Source organism: Mauremys reevesii, linkage group 8 (assembly GCF_016161935.1).
Source record: "Mauremys reevesii isolate NIE-2019 linkage group 8, ASM1616193v1, whole genome shotgun sequence".
In the NCBI taxonomy this organism is placed as follows: domain Eukaryota; kingdom Metazoa; phylum Chordata; order Testudines; family Geoemydidae; genus Mauremys; species Mauremys reevesii.
This window is the reverse complement of record NC_052630.1, coordinates 31101803-31127782: the sequence shown is the minus strand read 5'-3', so window position 1 is coordinate 31127782 and position 25980 is coordinate 31101803. Positions and strand designations below refer to the sequence as shown.

Sequence of the window (25980 nt, the reverse complement as noted above, 5' to 3'; positions counted from 1 at the left end):
CTAGGCTGTTCTCAGTGGTGGCAGATGACAGAACAAGGAGCAATGGTCTCAAATTACAGTGGGGGAGGTCTAGGTTGAATATTAGGAAAAACTACTTCACTTGGAGGGTGGTAAAGCACTGGAATGGGTTACCTAGGGAGGTGGTGGAATCTCTATCCTTAGAGGTTTTTAAGGCCTGGCTTGACAAAGCCCTGACTGGGATGATTTAGTTGGTTTTGATCCTGCTCTGAGCAGGGGTTTGGACTAGATGACCTCCTAAGGTCTCTTCCAATCCTAATCTTCTAGGATTCTATGATTAGAATGTCAATTTGTTTAGTAAACTGATGGCATAAACTTTCACCAGTACTTTTTAATATGCATGAGCAGTCAGGGAAGAGCGTTGAGGGTTTTATTTGATATAAATGTTTTCTGGGTTTTCTGAACAGGTTTTAAACCTTCAGGGTTTTTTTTTTACACTATGCTCATTATTCTGTGTCTATGTCAAATAAATCAAACCCTGACTCAAGAGTAATTTCCCCGAGTAAGGACCTCAAGATAGGGCACAGAAAGTCTAGTGAGTTACAGCTGCTGGTTCTTTCTAAACAAAATGCACAAAGTCATGCCCTTTGAATACACAGAGACAGCATGGACAAGTGGAACTAACATGGGACTGGGAACCAGGAACTCTCAAATTCTTATCAGCTCTGCCAATGAAACTGTGGGTATGTCTATATTGCAGTTAAAAACCTGTCCCTTGTCAGCTGACATAGGTTAAGGAGCTCAGGCTAAAGAGCTGTTTAATTGCAGTGTAGACATATAGGCTCAGCCAGAAACCGGGGCTCTGGGGGACCTCATGATGGGGGAGGGTCCCAGAGACAGGGCTCCAGCCTGAGCCTGAACATCTACACTGCAATTAAACAGCCCCTGAGCCTGAGTCTGCTGACCTGGCCCAACAGTGGATGTTTAATTGCAATGTAGACATAACCTAAATGGCTTAGACTAAATGTCCACACTTGCCTCTAATTTCGGGAACTCCACTTAACACTACTAAGGACACAATTTCATAGAAGCACAGAGAACCCACAGCTACCCTGGGCTTCAGCTACAGTTGGGAACACCCAGTTGTTCTGAACCTCAGATGTGGAAGGGCAGCTGGAATTGAGAACTCACAAAAGGCACACTAAGTCAGTGGCCACTTTTGGAAAAGTTTACCTTAATTTCTGAAAGGCAATATCATTTCTCCCAAAAGTGGGAGTTCCATAGAGCTCTTTGCCTGCTTATATCAATGGCAAATCTGAGCTTCTGCCTCAAATTTATTAATATGTACATACATTGGATATAATACTTACCCACTTCCAGGGGCAGCTCTAGGTATTTTGCTGCCCCAAGCACGGCAGGCAGGCTGCCTTCGGCGGCTTGCCTGCGGGAGGTCCCCGGTCCCACGGATTTGGTGGCATGCCTGCGGGAGGTCCGCCGAAGCCGCGGGACCAGCGGACCCTCCACAGGCATGCCACCAAAGGCAATTTGCCTGCCGCCCTCGCGGTGCCTGGCAGAGTGCCCCCCGTGGCTTGCTGCCCCAGGTTGGCGTGCTGGTGCCTGGAGCCACCCCTGCCCACTTCAATGTATGGTGCTAATAAGAAATAAATATTAACAAAAAGTCTTTGTCTGTATACAGCATAGTCTAATAAATGTTTTCAGTGTAAATTACCTTTTTGCCTATTTGCTAGTTAAGCATCTAATTTACCAAGCAAACCATATGCATATTTGAGTTTTAGTGCACACATTTCTGCTGCCTGGTGTATTACACATACATTTCGTTCTTGCCTAATTAAGGGTATCCACAGAAGTTTGTTTCTTCTCTATTCTTCTCTTGATGAAGTGCTACCAACATACCTGGGTTTCAAGCACTTCATAAATTTTAGTATGTCGTAGCTCCAAAAAGTTAAATATATGGGACTAGATTACTATACCTTTACACATGGTGAGTAGCAGTTTATTCTACAGAAATCCCATTGACGTGAATGGGACTAGTAAAAGAGGTATCAGCATCTTGTCCAATAGAACAGCAACCACAGGATCTGTATGAAATGTAATGCTTTTCTGTACCAACACTGTACACAAGATTTGAGAGTCAATGCATTCTAATGGAGATTTCAATATCCTCTGCTGCGCAACATGAAAATGCTATGCAACAACTCATTTAAGCAGATTTGGTGTTTCTCCATGTTATCTCTAAGATACCACAGTGATAAAAGGCATATTAAAAACACAGAAAAATAGGGTACACACATACACGTGTGTGCATGGGGGGAGGTGTTTATGTACTTTCACACCCATCTGGAGAAACAGTATCTGTTTAACTACATAAAATAACTGTTTATGTCATGAAATTAAGATAAATACTGACTCTGATTCAAACTAATTATTATTCTGGGAGGTCCTTTGATGTTATAGCATCAAACAAAATTTGCCATATGCTATTTTTTGTATTATGCTGAAAATAACTCTGACCTACTGTCAGATAAACATCTTAAACTAACCTGCTTCAGAAAACAATCATATCCAACTATATTTTCCTCTAAGAAATGCAAATATGCCAAGCAATCACCCCTTAAAAGTTAATGGTACCAAATGTGCAATTCCCCACAGATAATATCAGCATTCTTTGAAACTATCTGAGGTGGTCAGACACGGGGACCATGTACCCACCTAATGCTAACAAATCAGTAGCATTTTCTTCTTAAATTTCCTTCAGTTCTCATTGCTTACCAAGATGCAAAATAGCATTTCCTTTTTATATTTATTCAGACAACAAAGGAATTCAGAAAATACGTGAATTGTTGCATTTAAACAAATGGACTTTGCTGAAGCTGGACAGTATTAACCATATATCAGGGAAGATGTATCCTATGATAAAGAGTGCAAAGTCTTTGAAAGGCTGATGAAAGCCAAAATAATTGTGTTTCTCTGTAAGCAGTAAGTCTCATTTGCAGCATCTTCTTTTAACATAAGTTGCAATGCTAAAGCCAATAAATAAAGCAGTTGCTCAAGGACATAGATATAGCTTCAAAATGTTATCTCCACTTACCTCTCATTTTTCTAAGCACCTAGGAGGTTAGGAAAAAGATGTTCAAAAGACAGCAAGAATGAGAACCAGGTATGCATACTAGAATTAGTAAGTAAAGCACACAATCACTGACAAAGTTTTATAAACTGTTCTCCCAATTAAGTACTTGCTGCTAGTTTCCTGGTAACCTTGTACTAAACTTTGTCAAGTAGTTCATATGGGGCTACCAACTTTATCTTTTGTAGATTGTCATAAGCTCTGAAACAGGGAAGAGTAATTGTTGAGTATCAGTGGTTAGCTGAAGGTTATTTAAATACCTGCGTACTTGTAGCTCACCATGAAAAATGGCCCTAAAGTTCCCATAAAAAGCAGCTGTTCCAAGGTATATCAAATTCAGGGACACTTAGACTTCACTGTAAATCTACTCCTTGCTTTAAACAATGAAGCAGTCGCCACAGCCATATTTTGGTTTAAAAGATCATTGTACAAAATTCAGCTTCATGCCTTTATCTATTTAATGTTTCCATGTTTCTGCATGAATGACACTGTTTGTAAAACTGACTGAAGAAACTAAAAGTAGAGCATCTTTCACAGTCAATCCTTTGCAAGTATCTTCAACAAAGGATATTTACATTGCAATCAGTATTCTCCTGAAACATTCATGAGGCTAGATATCAAGGCTAAGAAGAGATGTTAACGATAAACATTCTTAAAAAACGACGAAGGTCTGACAAAGGAATTGTTTATCATCGAAAAGTGCTTGCAAATAACCTTAGTGTTTTCTATTGTACCGGCAACTTTAGCCAATACCTCATAATAAATAGTGCTTCAAACAATTAGAACAAATGATAAGTTATAACAATAAACTTACTAACATGAAAAGCTTCATCTTGATCAGAGCTCCAGTATACAATTTATAGTTTACCAAAACCATACAGATCTGCATGGAAGTTCTTGAAACCAGCTTAATTAGAGACAGATAATTGTCTAAGATTACCTGTGTGTCAAACTCTCCTTAAAATCAGAGCTGCATTACTGTATGGAGATATACAAAACACCTTACATATTTCATTTATCTAAAGAAAGCATCTTAAGTTATTTGAGCTTCTGTTCAGTTCATCTATTACCCAAACACTGCATACACACAGATTAAAGTAGAACGCTCTGCAGCAAATGGTTTTCCGAACCAAATATTTTCTCTTTCTTAATGTCCTACCTTCATAATTGCCTTCTAGGAGACCCAGATGCTCAAGTGCTTTCACAAATGCAACAATTATCACCAGTACCACAATCATTTCAAGTCCTTCCAAGTTCATCTTGAAAAATTATTCACGTGAAAGCATCTTTTCTCAGGGAGCGTCCTGACTTGAGAGTTAGACTTTAATTAAAAAGCCCTTGTAGTCCAAGATATGCCACAGAACCAGAGAAATACTGTGCAAAAGAACTCCAGCATATTGCCACCATAAAACATTTCTGCTGACAGCAAAATGAACACAAGGAATGCAAGGAAGTCATATCTTACCATGTCTGCATCACTTGCCTGCATGGATACAGATGTTTCAGTCTCTAAGGCAACAGAATATACAGTAGCCACTTTGTTTAGCATTTCCCCTCCGTGTAAGCCAAAATTCACCAAATCATTTTTAATATCTGGCTAAATCTGATGCTTCCTCCCTACCCCCCCAAAAATAAGTTACAGATACAAACTGCTCTCACACTGTAGTGCCTAGTAACAACCAAACATGATTTGTTTGGTGCCAAAATGAAACTTTAAGAAACACAAAGCAATAACATGCAAACAACACAAGCTATCACAGCTTTGCCACATGGACAGAAACCCATCTGCTTTTAATTATAAGGGTTTATCAACATATTGACCCAGTTATCCTCCCCAGTATAGGCATATTTTTTTGTTGAATATATGAATCTACCAAATATTACAGTCAGTGCTGAGTGATTTAGAAATGAAGTGTTAAAGTTTGAGGATTAACAAACTAGCAAAATAGCATAGGATATTGCTGCATATTGTATATGCAGATGGTGGGATAATTGCACTTAGTTTATCTCCGCTCCTGTTTCATGGCAGGTTCCAAGTGAGAAAGGGCAAACAATGGTGTCAAGGACAACATACCCTCATTGCCAAGGCTGTGTGCAACCTATTGTTCAACACAAGGGAAGCACTTATGAAAAGTGCTCATGACTGGCTTTTCAAATGCACAGCACCCACCATTCAAATCAGACTTTCAGAAGAGCTCTGCTCCCATTTGGGCACCTATATAAGGGCCAGATTTTCAAAAGACCCTCCAGCATCACCCCTTGAGACACGTATGGCCAGATTTTCAGGAGTGTGCACTCCACATGCAAAGTGCTTTTGAAAATCTGGCCACTTATATTGTGACTAAATGCAAATAGAACTCTTTGAAAATATGATCCACAATGACTGCTGCATTTGCTGACAAGGTCACTCACTGCATTACAACTTCTCAACTCATTATTTTAACTCGCTTTGGGATAACTCGACTATAAGAAAGAACTATACAAAAAAAACCCCAACAAGCTGTAATTTATATTTAGAATATTATTATATTGTACTCATCTGAATGATTGAAATCTGACTAATTATTTTCAGGCTGTAACTGCATGCTAATGATCTGTGTGCTGCTATTTCTTATCAACATTTTATGTTAACGCAGGGTTTCTCAAACAGGGGTCGCCACTTGTGTAGGGAAAGCCCCTGGCGGGCTGGGCCGGTGTGTTTACCTGTCCCGTCCGCAGGTCCGGATGATCGCGGCTCCCACTGGCCGCAGATCACTGCTCCTGGCCAATAGGAGCTGCTGGAAGCGATCAGCCGGACCTGTGGACGGGGCAGGTAAACACACTGGTCCGGCCCGCCAGAGGCTTTCCCTACACAAGTGGCGACCCCTGTTTGAGAAACCCTGTGTTAATGTCTCCCAGGACACTCTTGTAACAAAGTTATGTTAAGGCTTTAAATAGCGTTGTAGGGTCTTGGAGAGGCTCTCTGTACAGGGAAGACTTTCATCTTTCTAGGCCTATATAAGGGGACCAATCCTGTTACCATTTAAGTGAGACTTTTGCCACTGACTGATGGGAGCAGAAGCAGGCTGAGGGGGCATTTAGAAAGCTGGTGATTGTTCTTCTTATTTAGTTTTCATAGTGTTTGTATTGGGCTGATGGGGAGGGTGGTGAATGGCACTTTTTGTTATCAATTTGAATAAAGTGCACTTTCTTATATGGTTACTCTGTTACACTGAACAATCAGTAATATTTCAGAGCCATTATTTTGCTATCATATGAGAAACATCATAAGTATCTACAACTTCCATATCTCTGTAACAATATATCAGCTTTCCATATTAATGCTACCCCCTTTCACTTCAAAATAAAACTCTAAGGGTATCAAAGCTCTTTTCCAACATCTGTCACATGAAGCTCAACATCCCTGTAAGGTAGGTAACCCCCCCTCCCCCCTCCCGCCCAGTTTCACTTTACTTACCATGGAAGTGACGCTGCTTCTGGGGCAGAACACCTGTGTTCAACATTGCTGTGACATACCAGGGTGCAATCCATACTGATGAGCAGTTCTGTCACCCCTGCATAAAACCTTAGGTGCCTTACAATGCCTTCCTGAAGTGGCTTTCATCTGGGCTGCTCACAAACAATCTTCCAGAATGCAAACCATACCCTGGGTGTCTGTGTGTAACTGGAGACTGCCAGCCACCGTTGGGTTACACTCTGGCTCTCACCAGCCTTGGTTATACTACAGGGCGACCCCAAGATTTTCTCCCAGAGATGTATGCCCTGTACTGCCCAGCCTTCTCCTGGACAACACAAGTTTGTTATTTCTTTAATAGAATAATATGCACACAACTTGCCACTCCAAATGGAGTTTCATAGACACTTCAATTTAAACACATTGGATTAGATAAAACAATATAACAAGTTTATTAACTACAAAGAGAGAGATTTTGTCAGGATGATTCTGATCAGCAAATTATGAGTTTTCAAATGATACCATACAAGGTGTAAATTATACACAGATTATTACAACTGTGTAGGGTTTGAATATGGGGTACGTTCTATCACAACTGCACATCTACATATTACAATATTTTAGGACAAGAAGCAAAGAAGAATACCATATTTGATGGAAACTCATGGCAGAAATTAGCTGGAATAAAATGCCTGAAGTTAGCATTTGGCCATCATCATAAGGTTAAAGCCTCTTTTCTTTCAAACGGTAAGATCAGCTAGATCATTCATGAACACAAGTGGTCAGAACCTCAATTTCATTTCTCACTAGAAAGATGGCATTTCCAGCAGCACACTTTACCTGTGCTGGGGCACTGGTTTATTACAGATTCAGAGGGAAATGAGATGTCCCAATGCCATTCCTAGCAATGACTATATTTTCCTTGGAGATCTATCAGTGACACAATCTGACCCTGCTTAGCTTATAAGATCTGATAAAACAAGGTTTTTATGGCTGTAGTCTGTGCATTTATGTGCCAGCTATTTCCTTACAGCAATATATGTATCAAACTCCTAATCTAATTGTCAGCTGCTCTTTGAGAGTCAGCCATTTAATACCAGGGAAAAAGATTCCAGGCAAATAGAAGTGTGTTCTGGGAGCAAAATATCCAGTTTACTCAGATTCCTCAGACAAATTGTCCATTCAGGCCCAGCTACGTTCAGTACAAGACAGAAGGGAGGGGATAAAGGTGGCTTTATGCCTCCCCAAATTTGGGCGATCTTTGGGGCTTTTCTGTCCTCTAAAGTAGGTTTGCACCAGTGGGGAAATCATCTGGCTTTATACCCCCGTTAGGTTGCCTACTAGCATGAAGAGTCATAAGACAATGAGAAATCAAGTTCTCTATCTTTACCACCAAAATACAAATGCATAATCAAAAATCCTGGATGTGCAATATGCACAGAAATCAGACCCCAATTTCTGCTTTATTAGCATCAAGTGCTAGCACCTTGGCAAACTGTTTTCACAGCATAAAGGAGGACATGCGAGAACAAAAAAGAAAATTAGAACAGGGAGAATACATACATTGGGTCATAGGCACAGATGACACGTAAAGCTTCCCTATGGTTGGCCTCCCTCAGAACTATTTGCAAATGCTGTACTGATGTAGAACAACACTCTGAGGAGCCAGAAAACAATGTACCCTCATTGTTATTTTATCTTACCCCTCCCTCCTACTCCTTGCCAGGAATGTTACACCAACATATTATTGTAATGGGCTGCCATTAAGGGTCACTGCTGTAAGAGCAATGTTCTGTACTGGAAAAGGTGAATACAAGCATGTAACCAGCCAAAAGGTTGGTATCAAAAAGGGGTATAATGAAGCCCAGGCTCACCTGACCAACCCATGCGGCCACCGGAGAGTGAGGGGCTGCTTCCCCATGTGTTTAAGCAGTGGGAGTGAGTCAGCAGAAGCTGGAGAGAAGCAGCAGCAAACAGTTTTGCCTTGTGAGTCTGTGTGAGTACCTGGGAGAGGCCAAGGAAGAGAACTGCCTCTTGAGACAAGGCAGAGGTACTGGGCCTGAGGATTCTGCCATAGGGGGTTGCCTATGTGCTATTTGTTTCCACTCGTCCTTCAGGATTTCTGTACATTTTGTCAATAAACTAATTACACAAAGAACATATCCTGAGGCATCCATTTCTGCTCCATGCGGGAAACTGACCTGGGAGGCCTCAAAAACCTGCCGCAGCTCAGTATAGGGACAACATTTATTATTTGTTTTGCTGCTGTGCCTAAAGGACTTCATCAGGGACTGGGGCCCCACCATGTGAGCCACTGTACAACAAAGACAGTCCCTTCCCCATGAAGCTCACAAAGGGCACTAAATTATTCCAGAGTAAAGCCCATATGGGAAGCTATCACAGAGGAGCTATTCCAGAATAGTTTATTCCACAATTGCTATTCCAGTCAATTTCTGTATGTAGACAAGCCCTTTTTGGTAGGTGGAAATTTCAGTATGCATTTAAGACTCTAAGGTGGCCAGATAGTCAGTGGTTAAGTTCAAAGTCCTCTGTTTACAGAATAGGTATAGCATGTGCAGCAACGTAAGCCAGTGTGCCTAACCTTGATGAGGAAGAGATGATAGTTCATATTTAGGCCCTATTCCATTCTTGGCCCGTCTGCTAGTATCGCCAAAAATTCTGCCCCTCCGTGCTGTGGTGGTGGATTTTTGGGAGTGCAGACACTCATTCACTGGGAACTGAAATAAGATCACCAGGCTAATTTCACATACACCAAATGACAGAAAGATGGATTTTGGACTCAAGAAAGAAATGAGAAGAGGACCAAGTCCTGAATTTATTATTTATATTTTGAATTAAAATAGCACCTCCAGGCCCCAGCTGTGTTAGGTGCTGTACAAAACACTGTGACAGACACTCCCTGCCCAAAAGCATTTGCAATCCAAATACATAGACAACAGATGAGAGAAAAGGGGTATGACCTTATTTTACAAGTGGAGAACAAAGGTAGGTCCAAAGGGCATGAGTGACTTTCCTAAAGTCATAGTGGAAGTCTAAACAGAGCATTAAATAGGAACTTGAACCCAAGCCTCCTGAGGTCCTGTCCAGTGCTTTACCCACAAGACCAACCTTGCTTAATAATCTTTGACCTATAGTTCAAACGTGACAGGCCATGGCAGAATGACCTGAGCATTCAGCATCCTGCCAATCCAGGAGGACCATCAGCACTAGAAGCAGAGGCTTTCCTCTGCTTCTCGTGAAATAAGGCTGTTATGGTCACTGAGACTAGATACTGGAGGGAAACAGTTGTATTCACAAAGCCCGTGTATTGCACAACCTTGTGGTAAATTCAGAAGCAGGAATTCCCTTGCTAGTCCAGAGTGCCTATTTCCAGTTCTTAGTTGTCTGGATGTGAATTTTGTTCCCCAAGGCAATACCCAGTCTTTCAGCCAAGTCTTATTACAGTAGGAGTTGGCTGATCCATCATTTTATTAATAGTATGATTATAGTATAAATATTTCATTCTGTGATATGTGTGGGAGGCTTCATTATGCCACTGTATCTCTGCATGCATATCTTTTTTAATACAGCTTTGTTAAAGTTATCATGGCAAGTATGTCAGCTCCTGCTTTTTCAACCTTTCCTCAAATGCTTCCAGTACTTTCTCAAATGCTAATAAGTGTTAAATTCAAGGACAATTTATTCAGTGAATAAAATCCACACCCAGTAATACCAATGTCTTTTATATCACAGTGGTACAATAAGATGCAGTGAGAATTTAATGCAAATGTGAATTAAGCCTGGGCAGAAGAGAACAGCCATCATTTTCATAATTTGTATGGTGTATAATGAAAAGCCATTGTGATAATGATTAACTGGCCAAGGCAGCATCATTGCTGTTCAGTATTTTATAACCTCTCTCCTTTTCAGACGCCTAACCCCATTTTACTTTAAGACTATACTTTGATATAAATAATATCAGTAACATTAGCACTGGTGGTCTGTGATTTTTCCAATAGGGGAGGAACAAATCTCAAAACAGTTATGTCCACCTCCTCTCAATCTATAATTTCATAGCTATTAAAGTTCACCTTTTTTATAGGTGAAGCAACAGCAGTTAGATCCAGAAGCAGGAGCCATCACCACCACGACTGCTACCTGGGCCTGCAGTGCATGAGACAGGCTCTTTGCTTGGCCACAGCGCCTCAAGCACACACATGGGGCCTACCAACCCCATCCCTGCCCCCCAGAAGCCTGGGCTTAACTGCTACCATCCTGCCATGGCACCACCAAGCAGTGGTTACCACAGCAATGCTCTTATAAAGTGACTCCTGGGCATGGTCAATTGCCATGGTAACAAGGCAGCTTCTTGAGGTGCTATTAGCTATACTGAGATTTGAGCTTCACACAGCACTACATTCTGCCAATGTCACGCTGTTGTGTTTTGCTACTGAAGACAGACAGGTGGACACTTTAATGACCCCCCCCACACACAATTTATCCCTAAATCTGTATGAATTTATCAATTAAATAAAGAATACATAAAATGTGTTTTGTAGCTTTTGGGGATTCTTGGTTAGTCTGTGCCTGGATTGACAAACCTCCCCTGAATATTAAGTATGCTTCACCCAAAATTTTAAGCGAGGAACAGTCAGTCAATCATAAATACTGAAATAGGTTACTATTTGCTAATTCTGCCTGTAAACAGGATAATATGATATGTTGTTACAGCTAATGTCACAGGTTGAACCCTTCTCTAGGTCTGCAAAGCGGGCTCAGGCAGCTGAGAAGAGACTTTTTTTTTTTTTTTTTTTTTTTTTTTTTACACAAACTGCTTAGAAGGACTGGTCCAAGTTTGCTAGCCCTTTGGGATTTTCTCTGTTTAAATAAAAGTTAAATGATTATTAAGAAAACCCAGGTGAAGGTTTTTCTGTTTCAGTAGACAACAGCGAATGATCAGATAGGGATCCTGTTTGGATAGGTTAAGCCGGTGACTCTCCAGTTGAGATCCAGAGATCACTGGTGGCCTGCAAAGCACTTATGTGGCCCAGAGTTACTTCTTTGAACACAGCAAAGTAGCTAGCAGTATCCAAGCAGTGATGCTTCTTAATTATAGCCCTACCAACTACATTTCCTTAAAGAAGATTTTCAGGGAAACAGGAGAAAAAGCAGCTGCAGCTGCTCCCTTGTTCCTTCCTGCTGAATGCTTTAAGCCAGTGTTTGATGGTGTTTTTCAGCTGTGATCTGATTTGCAGACAACTGGAAGGGAAGCAAATAAACAAGATGGCAATATAAAGTGCAAGTGGGGAAGGGGGATTCAGTATTAACATATAATGTGAAGTCCTACATCTTGCAAGGGGAGGCAAGCAACAGAGATACAAAAAGGGGGGTGATAAGCAAGAAGCAGCGCGCCCGTCACATTAGAACAAGTAGATTTTTATCTTGTCTCCTATTTTGGAAACAGAGCTCTAACTTGTTGCAGGGAAGGTGTGGAGTTGGGGTTTGGAGAGAAGGTAACCACACAAGGGCTGCTTAGCAGTCAACAACATGAACTAATCTGAAAACCACTGGCTAAAAGATTCCTATTTGCTCCCTGAACAATTACCTCAGATCGGATCCACAAAGTTAAGATGGCTGTTTAAATGTAGTGACAGTGAAGAGTTTCCCCACATGTACAGCATGCTAAATACCTTGATTAGTCCATCTGTGTAGATGAAATTACAGCTAACGAAAGCCATAAGGCTGCATATTTTAGCCAGAATGGGGAAGACGACCTGTCGTATATTGAAATTGAAAAAAAAAAAACAGGTTTCAGGACTTAGTTGAAAATTTAAGGGGGATATTATTTCTCAGCACAAACTTTATTCAATATATTGAGCCTTACTGATGGAATGAGCTAGAAAGAGAAATACTGAGTACCTGGCAAATTTGAAGAAGGTGGAAGGAAACATGTTAGGCAGTTTCTAAATGAAGTATCAAGTGATTAACTACACAATGCAATGTCCTCAGCTGAGAGACTGCTGGCTGCAGGCAACATGTACAAGCATCTTTATACTTGCATTGCCTGAAGAAATGGGCCCGATTTTTTTTTTTTGAACTGTAACATGAAGGCGGCAACACTGATGCAAGCAACTAAAAGCTAATTTGGTACAAGAACAGCAAACCTGACCGGGAAAGCAAGGGAGGAGATATACAAGCAGCTTACCTTGGAAGCTGTAGACTGATTTATGCCCTTTTAAAAGTCTAAAGACATCAGGAACTGCAACAGTCTAGAATATACTGGAAGAGATTGGAATGCATAGGGCAGTTGCCTTCACTTCCTGAACCTTAACTAAAGCAGAGAAAAGAAAACCACGCTCCTACAGAAAAGGGAGATCTAAGTGGTGTATATGTAATCTGAAAACTCCACATTTCCACATGATGGGGAAGTTTACATTGTTACCAACATTACGTCTACTACAATTCTTGTGCTGAACATGCAGCTATTACCTACAGAAAAGGGCTCATTCTGTCATGTTATCATTCTGGCACAGGTATATGCGTTTTGGAAGACATGGGTACACTGATGCATTGTCCCGGTTGCCACTGGAGTTCCTTAACTGTAGGAAGAGTCATATCTAAATTCCCATGAGTCACTTTGAAAGCATTTTGGGCAGGGACATTCATTTAAAAGTATCTTCTATCTCCTGATAAATCATTAATTTCACTTAGTTTTTATAATTTTTCATATCACATTCAAAGGAATCAAATCTACATAGCTAGCAACATTGCTGGTGGCATATTGTACAACCAGTGATATAATTGAAAGCATTCTGCAGCTGCCCAATCAACTTTTAACCTTGTGCTGGAACTATAGTTCAGCATATTCAGAATTTCAAACCACTTATTTAAATCTTTATATTTAAAGCACAAGACTTTCTCAGGAACTAAAGTACTGCACAGTAATAACAATGTAATAGCCCCATTTTCAATAGGGCTGTCTCTCTGAAGCAGATCAAAGGGAACAGGTTCCAAAGTGAAAATAGTTCTTTATCCATGAATTACAGATGTGTTTATTTCAATTGCTTACATCACTACTTCAAATAGTCTAGACAGGGACTAAATTTTAACTCAGAAAAGAAATATACAGAACATTCAGAAGTGCCTATAAGATTCCTGTTTGTTTAATTTTATCACAGACTCATCAAGGGAAGTCTCTAGTAGCAAACTTAAGCGTCACTCTGAAATAGCAAACTTAATGGAAGTTTACTACCATTGCTCCCATTTTCATCTGTTAATGGAGGAAATAGAACTCAGATCTCTTTTGCTTGAAAATGAAATCCAAGCGAAGTCACATCTCACAACTAAAATCTCCCAGGGTATATATAGAGACATGTTCCCTTTCTTATAGCTCAAAAAAAGCCAGCATTGTACAAATAAATGAAGATTCAGCAGGCTGCCTGACAAGCCAGACTGACAGGAGGTTAATAGCCTGTCTTTTGTGCCAAAAAGCTCATTTCTATTGTAGTACTTTCTGTTAGACTTGACCACTGAAAAGCATTTTCAAGGTTACCAAGTGGTGTATTTTGTCCCCCGCCCCTCCCTTTCAAAAATTGAGTGGTGCAGCAGAAACATTCAATGCTGGCAACAAACATGCCCCCCTCCAGCTCACAAAGTCTTGGATGGTCACATATTGGCTCTCCATCTACACAATATTGGCAGCGCCATGATATAGGGCAGTTTCAAACTGCTCCAAGCACAGGAGGAAGCTGAGCTGCTGATCCTGTATATTAACAGTAATGACAAGATCGCATTCAGAGAGGCTGGAGGGAATGACTTATGGGAAAGATTAAAAGAAATAAATATTTATAGCTTGGCTAAGGAGAAGGTGATAACTGTCTACATAGCTCTCTGAAGGGCATAAACATCAGGGAGGGAGGGGAATTGTTTAGGAAGATTTAAAGCATATAACTAGAAATAATAAGAGGGAATTGATCCATAGGAAAATTCAGGGCTTGATCCTAGTTTTCTTACTCAGGCAAGACTCCCATTAAAATCCATGGCATTCCACTGGCAGGGAGTTCTTTATCTGTAAGCTGGGGTATAAGTGCATTAACTTGCCGCGCACTAACTGGCCGTGCAGACCCTGCTACTGTGCATTAAATGAGCTGCAGTGTGTTTTGATCTACTCCCAGCTGAGTGAATCGAAGTTCTTTTGAAGTGTTCACCAAGCTTGGCACTCGTTAGTGAAGTATATCAATGATGAGTTTTATTGATCATGTCTGTCAACTATGCACATTTGTGAAGAATTGACTCAACTCCTTAAGTACTGTCTCAGTTTGTGCTGGACTTACTGTGATATTTGAAATGGAGTCCCAGGTGCAGTGTGGTATCGCCTTTCATTTTTTCTAGGGTCCTGGTCAGAAATCTGAACAGAAAATTGTCATGTAGTACCCCCGCCTACAATAGATACTGATACATATACAAATACACACAGAAAACACATATCCCATTTATGTAATGTACAAGAAGTCTGATGTTATGTTTTGATCCTTATTAATGAAGACTACTTGGTTACTAGGTAATAATGGAGAATTAGAATATTAATGTCTATTTTTCTACCAGCACTAAGCACAATTTGATCAAAGGAGACTGTGAATACATTGACAGTAGCCTTTAATATTAACCTACTGACTTTTCGCTGTTATAACTCAATGTTTTATGTCTTCATGTTCCCAGGGTGCAAGGACGGAAGAAATTAAGCTTAATGCTAACTACTTAGTGGGCCAAATAATGTTAAGTCTTACCAACGACTTTGTATAACAGGTCATATTTCTGTATTTTCTATGTAAAAATTGTCCATACCTTCATTCCTATTCACTTGGTTAGTCTGGGATATTAACAAAATATGAGTCACTGTTAACTAATGATGGGAGGGCTTCAAAAGACTAATGCATTTGGTTTGGGAATCACCCAATGCATGCATTTATTCACACTATTTGCACTTCTTTGTATCTACAAAAACTGGACTCAACATCTCACAAAAACAGGTCTCTCCCAACATTTTTATACTTCCATCTTAGACCAGAAATCTATAAAGAACAGCCTCTTACTCAAGGGTTTTCTGCATTATCATCAGAAACTAAAAGGGTTTACACACATGAAAATACAAAAATTAAGTTTACATGAACTTTATTCAAGATAGAGGGGATTGGAGCAGAAGCTTGCATGGGCTTCCCATCACCAGACAGTATTGCCTGGTACTGGAGTGCATGAAAAGGATGACAAATCTCTATTCTAGACATTACATAGCTTTTGAACTACTGTCACCTTCAAGACCTGCAAAATTGGAACAAAAAAGATGGGTTTGGTGTTGCTCTTTTTATTATTTTTTAGATTAAGACTTGTTCCTGTGCAGTAGCCTACAGGAATGAGCATGGGGATTTGAGACTTCACTGTGATGTACATTATAAAGAGAAAACTGAACGAATTGAAGTAACACATTTTGTTGTGGTGGTAGCAGAATGCACCTGTAAAGCAGTGTGTGGCTGTAATGCCTGGGGAGATCGTGCACTCTTACAGTGAGAGCTGAGATGACAAAAGCATGAAAAGGTTACATTAAAGCACCAGAGGGAGATGGTTAGGGGGGAAAATAGTCACTAATTAGATGTTTGAAACAGAAGATCAAATCATCAGAATAGTAGCATCCAGCCTTAGATCCTCAAGGAATAAAAGACCCATGACACCATCATCTGCATAAAAGGAACTCATTTAAGCTGTATCAAACAAAGCATAGGGATTGCAATCAGGCTGCTAAGAGGAATTGCCTGATATTTTACATACATGAGACCAACTTGAATTTGAGAATTAGCCTGTTGCCAAAAGCTTTACACAGGGCCTGCCTTGTGGCCATCCATTCTAGCCCCAGGAATTGTGCAGGGCACTTGCTTCCTAAATTTCGCTAAACTTCTTCAACAGCAGAATGTTGCATCTATTATCAGCAATCTGTTGGCAAGCTAGACACTCAGAACAGCTTGATTGGCATGAGTAAATGTGCTTCTATTCTCAGTGTTTTCCATTTTATAGCAAACAACATTGTGATTGAACTGTAAAGCAGATGGATGATATCAGACAGTTTCCAAACACCGCTGATAAGTATCAACTGTTTGTAAGGATGTTGCTGGCATACAGGAGACATGCACAAAAAACCCTGCCATTTTTGTACATATCCCCCCCACCCCAATCCCTCTTTGACAGTGCTGTGTTTTTAGACACAAAAGGTTAATGGGAAGAGAAATATTGAAAAAGGTCATAAATTCAGGAACCTACAATTAGAAAGTGTAAAGGGCCATCGGGTTACTTGGAACTGGATTAACTATGGGTGAATATCACCCATTATTATAATTATTATCACAAGAATAACTTTTTAGGGCCAATATGATATTCATCACAAAGGAATGGATTATATGAAGAGGCCTGGCTATGTTTGCATTCTTATATTATCTCTGTCACCATTTAACTGTACAGTAACAGGAACACAATATGCTAGTTTCATTCTCTTCACAAGTTTAGAAGTGTAATTTCAGATGCTGCACACCACATTATATTCTTGCAATTTGTGAAGACTTTTGGTCTTCACAGACTTTGATATTACACTTGCAGGAATTATGTTCCCTTTATGTGAAATAAACTAAGCTTGTGTAAGAACTGGAGACTGTGAAATACATATAGTCCTCTCAAAAGTTAGTGTGGATTTTTCTTTGCAAATTTACATTTTGAGGCTACAACAGTTGAGACTAAAACCATATTGATGCTTAGCCTTTGTTTTTTTAAGAGATCTATTTGAAATTGTTATAATTTGGAGAGTGGCTTTTAGGATGAAAAGTTTGTTTATTTTTAATTTAACCATGCATAGCAGATATTTTATTGGTTTCTTTACATCAGGAATATTCATAAGCCTTATCTCTTTATTCATATGTTGTGTTGAATTTGTTTTACTTGGATGGAAATCCAATTATTGACTCAGAAAGCGATATCAGCGAAACCCTCATGTTCAAGGCTGTAGTCAGAAAAGTGATTTTGGGAAAACAATATTGTAAGACTCTAATTGTTCTCTTTCCATTCCACCCAAGCACGTGTGCTCATCTTACAAGTCAAAAGAATGTTTTTCCTTACTGCATATTTAAACAGTTTATTTGTTTTCAAGTTAACTAACATTGCATAACAAATAAACAGGGAAAGGCAAACAAAGGGCATGAACAGCTAGAGAACACAAAAGATGCTAACAGTTTTCTGTCTGTTCTACAAATTTATGTTGGAACATGGAATCAAGTTGCTTTCTTTGCATCCATCAGCTGGGGGGGGGGGGGGAAATCAAACTCAGCCATATACTTAACCATGTGATTTAAATTTATTCCTGGCCAGTGAAACATCTAAGCACATGCTTAAATTTAAGATCATGCTTCGGTGCTTTACTGAGTTGGGGACTTCAGACTTAACTGACAAATTGTACTGATAAACAAGGTAGACAAGATACCAGCTCACTGTCCCATAGCTGTATCAGCGTGAAGGATAGAAATAAAAAGTTGGGTCTGGCAATCAAACAGGTAGATCTGACTAAGGGCATGGCTGCACTGCAAGGAGAGACCCGCAGCAGAGAGTCTCAGAGCGCAGATCTACTGACTCAGATACACAGGTTTGTGCTATGGGGCTAAGAATAGCAGTGTAGACATTCCTACTTGGGCTGGAGCCCAAGCTCTGAAACCCAACGAGGTGGGTGGATCACAGAACCCAGGCTCCAGTTTAGGCCTGAATGTCTACACATGTTTTTAGCCCCATTGTTTGAGCCTGCATCAGCTGACCAAGGCTTGGAGACTCACTGCTGCAGGTCGTTTTTTGCAGTGCAGCCATACTCTATGCCAAACAAGGGGTGGAAGAAGGTGTTGATTTCACATAGTCATTTTTATAACTGTACTCAAACTTTAAAGGAGACTTAAAAAATTTGATCATTCCCCATTATTAAAGAAAAATTATCAATAGCTACCGTGAACTAGTTAAGATGAAAGAAGATTGATAGAAGATTTTAGTAGGCTTTTGAACAACTTATTAGTAAGGTCTTGCCATCTCCAAGCTAGATTAGTGCAAAGTGCTCTACTTGTATTCACCACGAAGGAGATTAATAAACCTCAGGCTCATGCAGCAGTTTATCTCCTAAGAAAGGCGTGGCACTATGAAAAGTATGGATCTCTGCTCTGATATACATGTATTGGTTGTGTTTGTTAATTAATTCTCTTTTCACAAGCAATCATTAAATTTTCTAGTTGCTGTCCAGTCCTAATCTGACATGTGGATAGTTGGCTCATAGAACCACAAGATAGAGGTAAAAAGGAGGAAAAGTATGAAATTCATTTTCTTTCTCCAGGGAACTGTACTGTATCTGACCCCTTAGCCTTCTCTTTCTTCCTGTTAAAAATATTCCTGTCCTTAAATCTCAAAAGGGAGATGAGGCAGGATTACATTTATTCTTATTGCCTGAGGACTCAATTTGGAAAATAAACCAGAGCCTTGACCAATCTGGAGTATAACTCTGTGTTGGTGGTTGTTAGTTTTGTTTTGTTTTGTGGGTTTTTTGGGGAGAAGGGGGTGGCGGAAGGGGATGATGTGCTGAATTCCTGAAATGTTTGGACAGAAATTTACTCCAGGTATCACAGTATACATATGTTGTTTTTTAAACAAAAATGCAGACTATTTAGAAAGTCAGAACATATTCAAAATACAGTGACTAGGATTTTCAGAGCAGTTAAGTGCCCAACTCCTACTGAAGTTAATGGGAGCTGGGAGTCTAATTCCACTTGTACATTTCAAAATGTCTACGATTAACAATGCTCTCTGGATTATGGTCAGGCTTGATGTTGTTCAGGGGTATGTTAAGAAAGCCTTTCATTTAGAGCACACTATTATTTATTGTAGTATTGTCTGCCAGTGGACACACTCAGGTGCACATCACTGGTTCTTCTTTTATCATCTGAATCCATAACAGCAAATTAATAGCACACATCGGACCAGATTCCCAGGTGGTGTAATCTCATATAGCTCCATTGACTACCCTGGGCTTTAACAGATTCACACCAGATGAAAATCTGTTCTCCCCCTTTCCCTCTCCTATTTTCCAATTAAAAAAAAAACAAACTCTAAAGGATTGAGACCGGTACCTTCTTATTTCAGTCCAGCCCATATCTATCAGTTACAATGAAATACATGGCTGATATTTTCTATGAGCATGCTAATACATAACAGACTACATAGCACATTGAAATGATACACAATTTCAATAACCTTACATGCGATGAAGTGGGCTGTAGCCCACCAAAGCTTATGCTCAAATAAATTTGTTAGTCTCTAAGGTGTCACTACTACTCCTGTCCTATTTCAATAATGCTTTAGTTAAGACAGTTCTATCAGATGGCTCATGTGCGCGTATTTCTTGTCGTCTTAAAATCCTAGCCTTCCTTGCTAAGATGAATGGTAGTTTTCTGTAGCCAATGAGCGTATACCACAATGCCAGCCAGAGATCAAAACTAATCAGAATGAAGGGTGGAAGTTGTTCTTTATATATAAACAGCACGACTGGGTACTGAGTTAATATCACCAATTCATTCTCTGAAAGTCCCCGGACATCGGCTGGTGATTTGTTACTGTTGATAAATTCCTCAACGGGAATTTAGACGTGAAATCCTCCATAGCTCATTATTAAGTCCTTAAGCCTTCCATTTAAAAGCTGCCATCTATATATCATTATACACACAGGATAATTGCTATTTCTTGTACATTTCCCTTTGGCCTAAACCAGATCCCTAGATCCAAACACCCCTGAATTTCTGAGGAAGGTTGAGATCTGGATTTTATGGGGTGGAACCATCTGTAATTGTTGGAACATTCAGCAGCAGAGACTCCTTAGGACTAGATACTGTATAGTAATGGTGGGCAACCCATGGCCCATCATGGCAAGCTGCTGGCAGGCCGCCAGACCATTTGTTTACATTTGCACAGCTATCCGCAGCTCCCAGTGGCCACAGTTCACTGTTCCCAGCCAATGGGCGATGCGGGAAGCAGCGCGGGCCTGGCCACTGCTTTCTGCAGCTCCCATTCAGGGACGGCTCTATGTTTTTTGCCGCCCCAAGCACGGCAGTCAAGCGGCCTTCGGCAGCATACCTGTGGGCAGTCTGCTGGTCACGTGGATTCCACGGCGTTTCTGCGGGTGATCTGCCAATCCCATGCCCTCGGCATACCCGCCGCTGAATTGCCGCCGAAGTCACGGGACTGGCGGACTTCCCCAGGGGCTGATCTAGGTATTTTGCCACCCCAAGCACTGCAGGCAGGCTGCCTTCAGTGGTTTGCCTGCAGGAGGTCCCCGGTCCCGCAGATTTGGCGGCACGCCTGTGGGAGGTCCGCTGAAGCTGCGGGACCAGCGGACCCTCCGCAGGCAAGCCGCCAAAGGCAGCCTGCCTGCCACCCTCGCGCCTCCCGTGACTTGCTGCCCCAGACACGCGCTTGGCGTGCTGGTGCCTGGAGCCGCCCCTGGACCTCCCACTGCCTGACTGACGCCCTCACAGTGACCGGCAGGTCGCCCCCCATGGCTTGCCGTCCCAGGCACGCGCTTCCTGCACTGGGGCCTGGAGCTCCCATTGTCCGGGAACAGTGAACCACAGCCACTAGGAGCTGCGGCAGCCATGCAAATGTAAACAAATGGTCTGGCGGCCCTCTAGCCGCTTGCCTTGACAAGCTGCATGCGGCCTGTGGGCCACAGATTGCCCACTACTGCTCTATAGTATTTTATAGGGGGTATAAATTCAGAACTCAATGAGGAACATGTAAAAGCTGGTTGGAAACAATGCAAACACATTTAAATGTATTAATCCAGTGTCTTCCCTTAAATTAAACAATTTGTGTGGTTTCATTCTAATTACCTCAGCATTACATTTTTGTGCAATTCCTGTTTGCCCAAGCAAGTGCTGCACACAGAACTCTGTCAGTCTGAGAAAGTCTTTTACATCCCTTATCCCAAACAACAGCCATTTCCATATTCATGAACAGAGTGACCCCAATTTCTGTCCTCTGAGCCTCATGAGTTGACCTCTAGCTCTGATCTCATGCTTCCAACTCGCCATCTTAGTCACTCTGAGCTGGCCTCTACCAAGCACTCCTGCTCATCTATTTATGAGTACGATATCTTAAATGTGTCAGTAAATGACTTAGCTCACGTATGCAGCTTTACCTGCACAGCTAATTACAGTTTTATTATTCTTAACATGTCTAGTAAAACTGTAATTCGAGCATAGGTCATTGCCTTTAATAATCTTTCTTCTCTTGCTCTCCTATGTCTCTCTCCTCAGCTCCTGCAATTACTCTATGGGATGCCCTGCTTGAAGATATGCATACACAGCTGTCTTTCTCAGTATTTTTGACACTGCTGCATGTCAAGGTGTCATCTGCAGCTTGGCAATCCTCTCTGGGCACATCCATACTCAGCATTCTGAGGTTTATATTGCAACAAATATCAGCAAATATACTTCAGGATAAAACAGACTCATGGTCTTCTTTGTTTGGAAAAGGCTAGCCTCAGTCAGTACTCACTGTTTACCAGCTTTAATATACTTGTGCTTCAACAAAAGATGTTTTAAGGAGGATTATTATATATAATTTTTCAAGTGGAAGCAAAACTACTGGTTGTTCAAGTTGCATCCATCAGGAACAAATCAGTCACCTATTTCAGTCTTTAGCCCTCCTTTGGAAATCTGCAACATACATAGATAACTATGACAATTTGCCTGACGACAACCCATTCACTTCAATGGGCTTTGAATTAGGCCCCAGATTCTGAGCATAACTTCTCTTCCTTTCATGATCATGAAAGAAAAGGAATCTCAAATGACACAGAGGTTTACAACCGTGTCTATCAATGGACCCAGTCCTCCTTAGTATGGAGTGCCACATAGATTCAGGCCAGTACACTGGAGATTGATTAAATGTAAATATGTTGACATATTTCACTTGGCTAACTCCAAATTTTCACCAATAAATCAAGCACTAAGGGGAGTATTGGAGTGTCAGATCCAAATTCCTTAATTACCGAAGCTTTCAGTGTAGCTTTCACTTAGAGCTAACAGAATAAGAGGTTTAGAACAGTTCACAAGTGAAAACACACTATTGTCACTCTAGTGATCTGTGTTATTTATTTGTCACTAATTTATTTCATATACTGCACACACACACAAAAAACTCTTCCCCACCAGCATTGCTGCTATACTTCCTTCAAGGGGACTGACTTCAGTGGATTTTGATCAGTTCACTAATGTCATTTATTGGCAAGCTCTAGCCTAGAAGATGAAAAAATACAAATAAAACTCACATTTTTGCTGCACTTTAATAGCTTTTGCAGATGTTAGTCACTTCAGATAGGCCTGAAATGAAACTCTGGTGGTGGCACAGGGTGATTAAGATCCCCAGTTTCTGCCTACACAGCTCCCTAGAAGTCTGGAGTCACAAAGAAATATACAACCTGTTTAATTTCTGTCAAATAACATTTCCTTTGACCAGAAATACCTACTGGAACTCATAAACTGATATTTAAGTCTTAAAATTATGGCAGCAGAGGAAGATAATTGTTTGCAGACATCCTGATGTATTTGTCACTTTTTATTGCCAATAAGAAGTTATAGAAGGAAAAATTCTCTCATAAAGCTTTTCATCTGACACAAAGGAGGCATTGTGGAGAGGAAAGTAACATTGAGAAATTATTCAAAACAATGCAAGATAAAGAATTGTTTTCTCATCTTCACAAATATAGAGTCATAGAATCATAAACTCATAGGAGTGGAAAGGACCTTGAGAGGTCATCTAGTCCAGTCCCTTGTAATGGCAAGACTAAGTATTATCTAGATCAGTGGTTCCTAAACTTGTTCTGCTGCTTGTGCAGGGAAAGTCCCCGGAGGGCCGGGCTGGTTTGTGTACCTGCCACGTCCGCAGGTTCAGCTGATCGCGGCTCCCAGTGGCCGTGATTCACTGCTCCAGGCCAATGGGAGCTGCTGGAAGTGGTGGCTTGCTATTGGGAGCCGTGATCGGCTGAACCTGTGGACTCGGCAGGTACACAAACCGGCCCGGCCCACCAAGGGCTTTCCCTGCACAAGTGGCAGAACAAGTTTGGGAACCACTGATCTAGACCATCCCTGATAGGTGTTTGTCTAACCTGCTCTTAAAAATCTCCAATGATGGAGATTCCACAACCTTCCTAGGCAATTTATTCCAGTGTTTTACCACCCCGACAGTTAGGAAGTTTTTTTCTAATGTCCAAACTAAACATCCCTTGCTGCAATTTAAGCCTATTGCTTCTTGTCCTATCCTCAGAGGTTAAGAAAAACAATTCTTCTCCCTCCTCCTTGTAACAACCTTTTATGTAATTGAAAACTGTTATGTCCCCTCTCAGTCTTCTCTTTTCCAGACTAAACAAACCCAATGTTTTCACTCTTCCCTCACAGGTCATGTTTTTTAGACCTTCAATAATTTTTGTTGCTCTTCTCTAGACTTTCTCCAGTTTGTCCATATCTTTCCTGAAATATGGTGCCCAGAACTGGACTCAATGCTCCAGTTGAGGCCTAATCAGTGTGGAGTAGAGCGGAAGAATTACTTCTCGTGTCTTGCTTCCAATACTCCTGCTAATACATCCCAGAATACTGTTTGCTGTTTTTGCAACAGCGTTACGCTGTTGACTTATATTTAGCTTGTGGTCCACTATGACCCCCAGATCCCTTTCCGCAGTGTTCCTTCCTAGGCAGTCATTTCCCATTTTGTATGTGTGCAACTGATTGTTCCTTCTGAAGTACTTTGCATGTGTCCTTATTGAATTTTATCCTATTACTTCAGACCATTTCTCCAGTTTGTCCAGATTTACTTTGAATGTTAATACTATCTTCCAAAGCACGTGCAAGCCCTCCCAGCTTGGTATTGTCCACAAACTTTATAAATGTACTCTCTATGCCATTATCTAAATCACTGATGAAGATATTGAACAGAACCTGACCCAGAACTGACCCCTGAGGGATCCCACTTTTTAATGCCCTTCCAAAATGAATGTTAACCACTGATAACTACTCTCTGGAAACAGTTTTCCAACCAGTTATGCACCCACCTTATGGTAGCTCCATCTAGGTTAAACAGCAAATGTACATCAGTTCAATGTTTAAAATAATGTTATCTTTACTGGAAATTCCAGAGGGAAATTTTCAGTTGGTTCCAAACTAGCAACTAGGTTTAGCTGGATAGTGGGCAGGGGTTCCGGGGGGGCAGTAAGGGGATAGGGAGCGGTTGGGTGGAGTGGAGGTTCGGGAGTCGGTCGGGGACGAGGAATAGGGGTGGTTGGATAGGCGTGGGAGTCCCGGGAGGGCTGTCAAGGGGCGGGGGTGTGGATAGGGGTCGGGGCAGTCAGGGGACAAGGAGCAGGGGAAGTTGGATGGGTCAATGGTTCTGAGGGGGGCAGATGGGGGCAGGAAGTGGGAGGGGGCGGATAGAGGGCGGGGACCAGGCTGTTTGGGGAGGCACAGCCTTCCCTACCCAGCCCTCCATACAGTTTCACAATCCCGATGTGGTCCTCAGGCCAAAAAGTTTGCCCGCCCCTGCTACAGAAGGATTAGGGAACAGCTGCCAGGAGCTGGGAGCTCCCTCAAGGAATGCCCTGCATCGGGGGAAGGCCTCATTCTGGGGTTTGCTAAAGATTGCCAGCGCTGCAGATAGATGGTGCCATGAAGAAAGGGACTGACCAGACTCCTTCCTGGGCTTGGGAGGCAGACCAGTTGTTTGCTGCATTAAATGCTGTGAGACTGAAATCCAATACCAGATCCAAGTTGCTCCCCACTCCCTGCCACACTCCTCAAAACAACCCACAAAATCCATCAGCCAATTAACAAAAAAAAAAAAAACAATTACGGCTTTGCATTTTATAGTGGGACTTCCCTTCCAAAACTACCCAGCTCCCCAGTAAATGACATCGCCCTTTATGATTAAACATGGCCTGTACCGTGCAGATAGTTATTTAGATTTATACTCAGACACAAGCCATACCCTTACTTGGGTTGGATTCTACTCTGACATGTATCACAAAATGGATCTATCTCCAATCATTTCCCTTCACCTTAAATTCCCTCATTGTGTTCCCTCATGGCATTCCAATGTCCTAAATAATCCTGGATGATTGGCATGATCCTCCCTCTACTCCATCAATAGGACACAACCTTGTGAGGAGGAATAGCTCAGTGGTTTGAGCATTGGCCTGCTAAACCCAGAGTTGTAAGTTCAATCTTTCAGGGGGTCACTTAGGGATCTAGGGCAAAATCAGTACTTGGTCCTCCTCGTGAAGGCAGGGGACTGGACTCAATGACCTTTCAGGGTCCCT

The 25980-nt window shown here is 41.3% G+C and overlaps 1 protein-coding gene across 15 annotated transcripts in view; it reads right to left on the bottom strand.

The window, feature by feature from the left end:
- KCNIP1 (potassium voltage-gated channel interacting protein 1) overlaps positions 1 to 25980 on the bottom strand; it is an 807057-nt gene that overhangs the window by 229581 nt on the left and 551496 nt on the right. The window contains exon 1 of one of the 15 annotated variants that reach the window (XM_039484932.1): positions 4263 to 4398. The exons of the other annotated variants lie outside the window; for them this stretch is intronic. Coding sequence (XP_039340866.1) covers positions 4263 to 4362 — 100 coding nt within the window. The 5' untranslated portion in view covers positions 4363 to 4398. Of the gene's footprint in view, positions 1 to 4262; positions 4399 to 25980 lie in introns of those variants that run through there. 15 annotated transcript variants of the gene reach the window in all.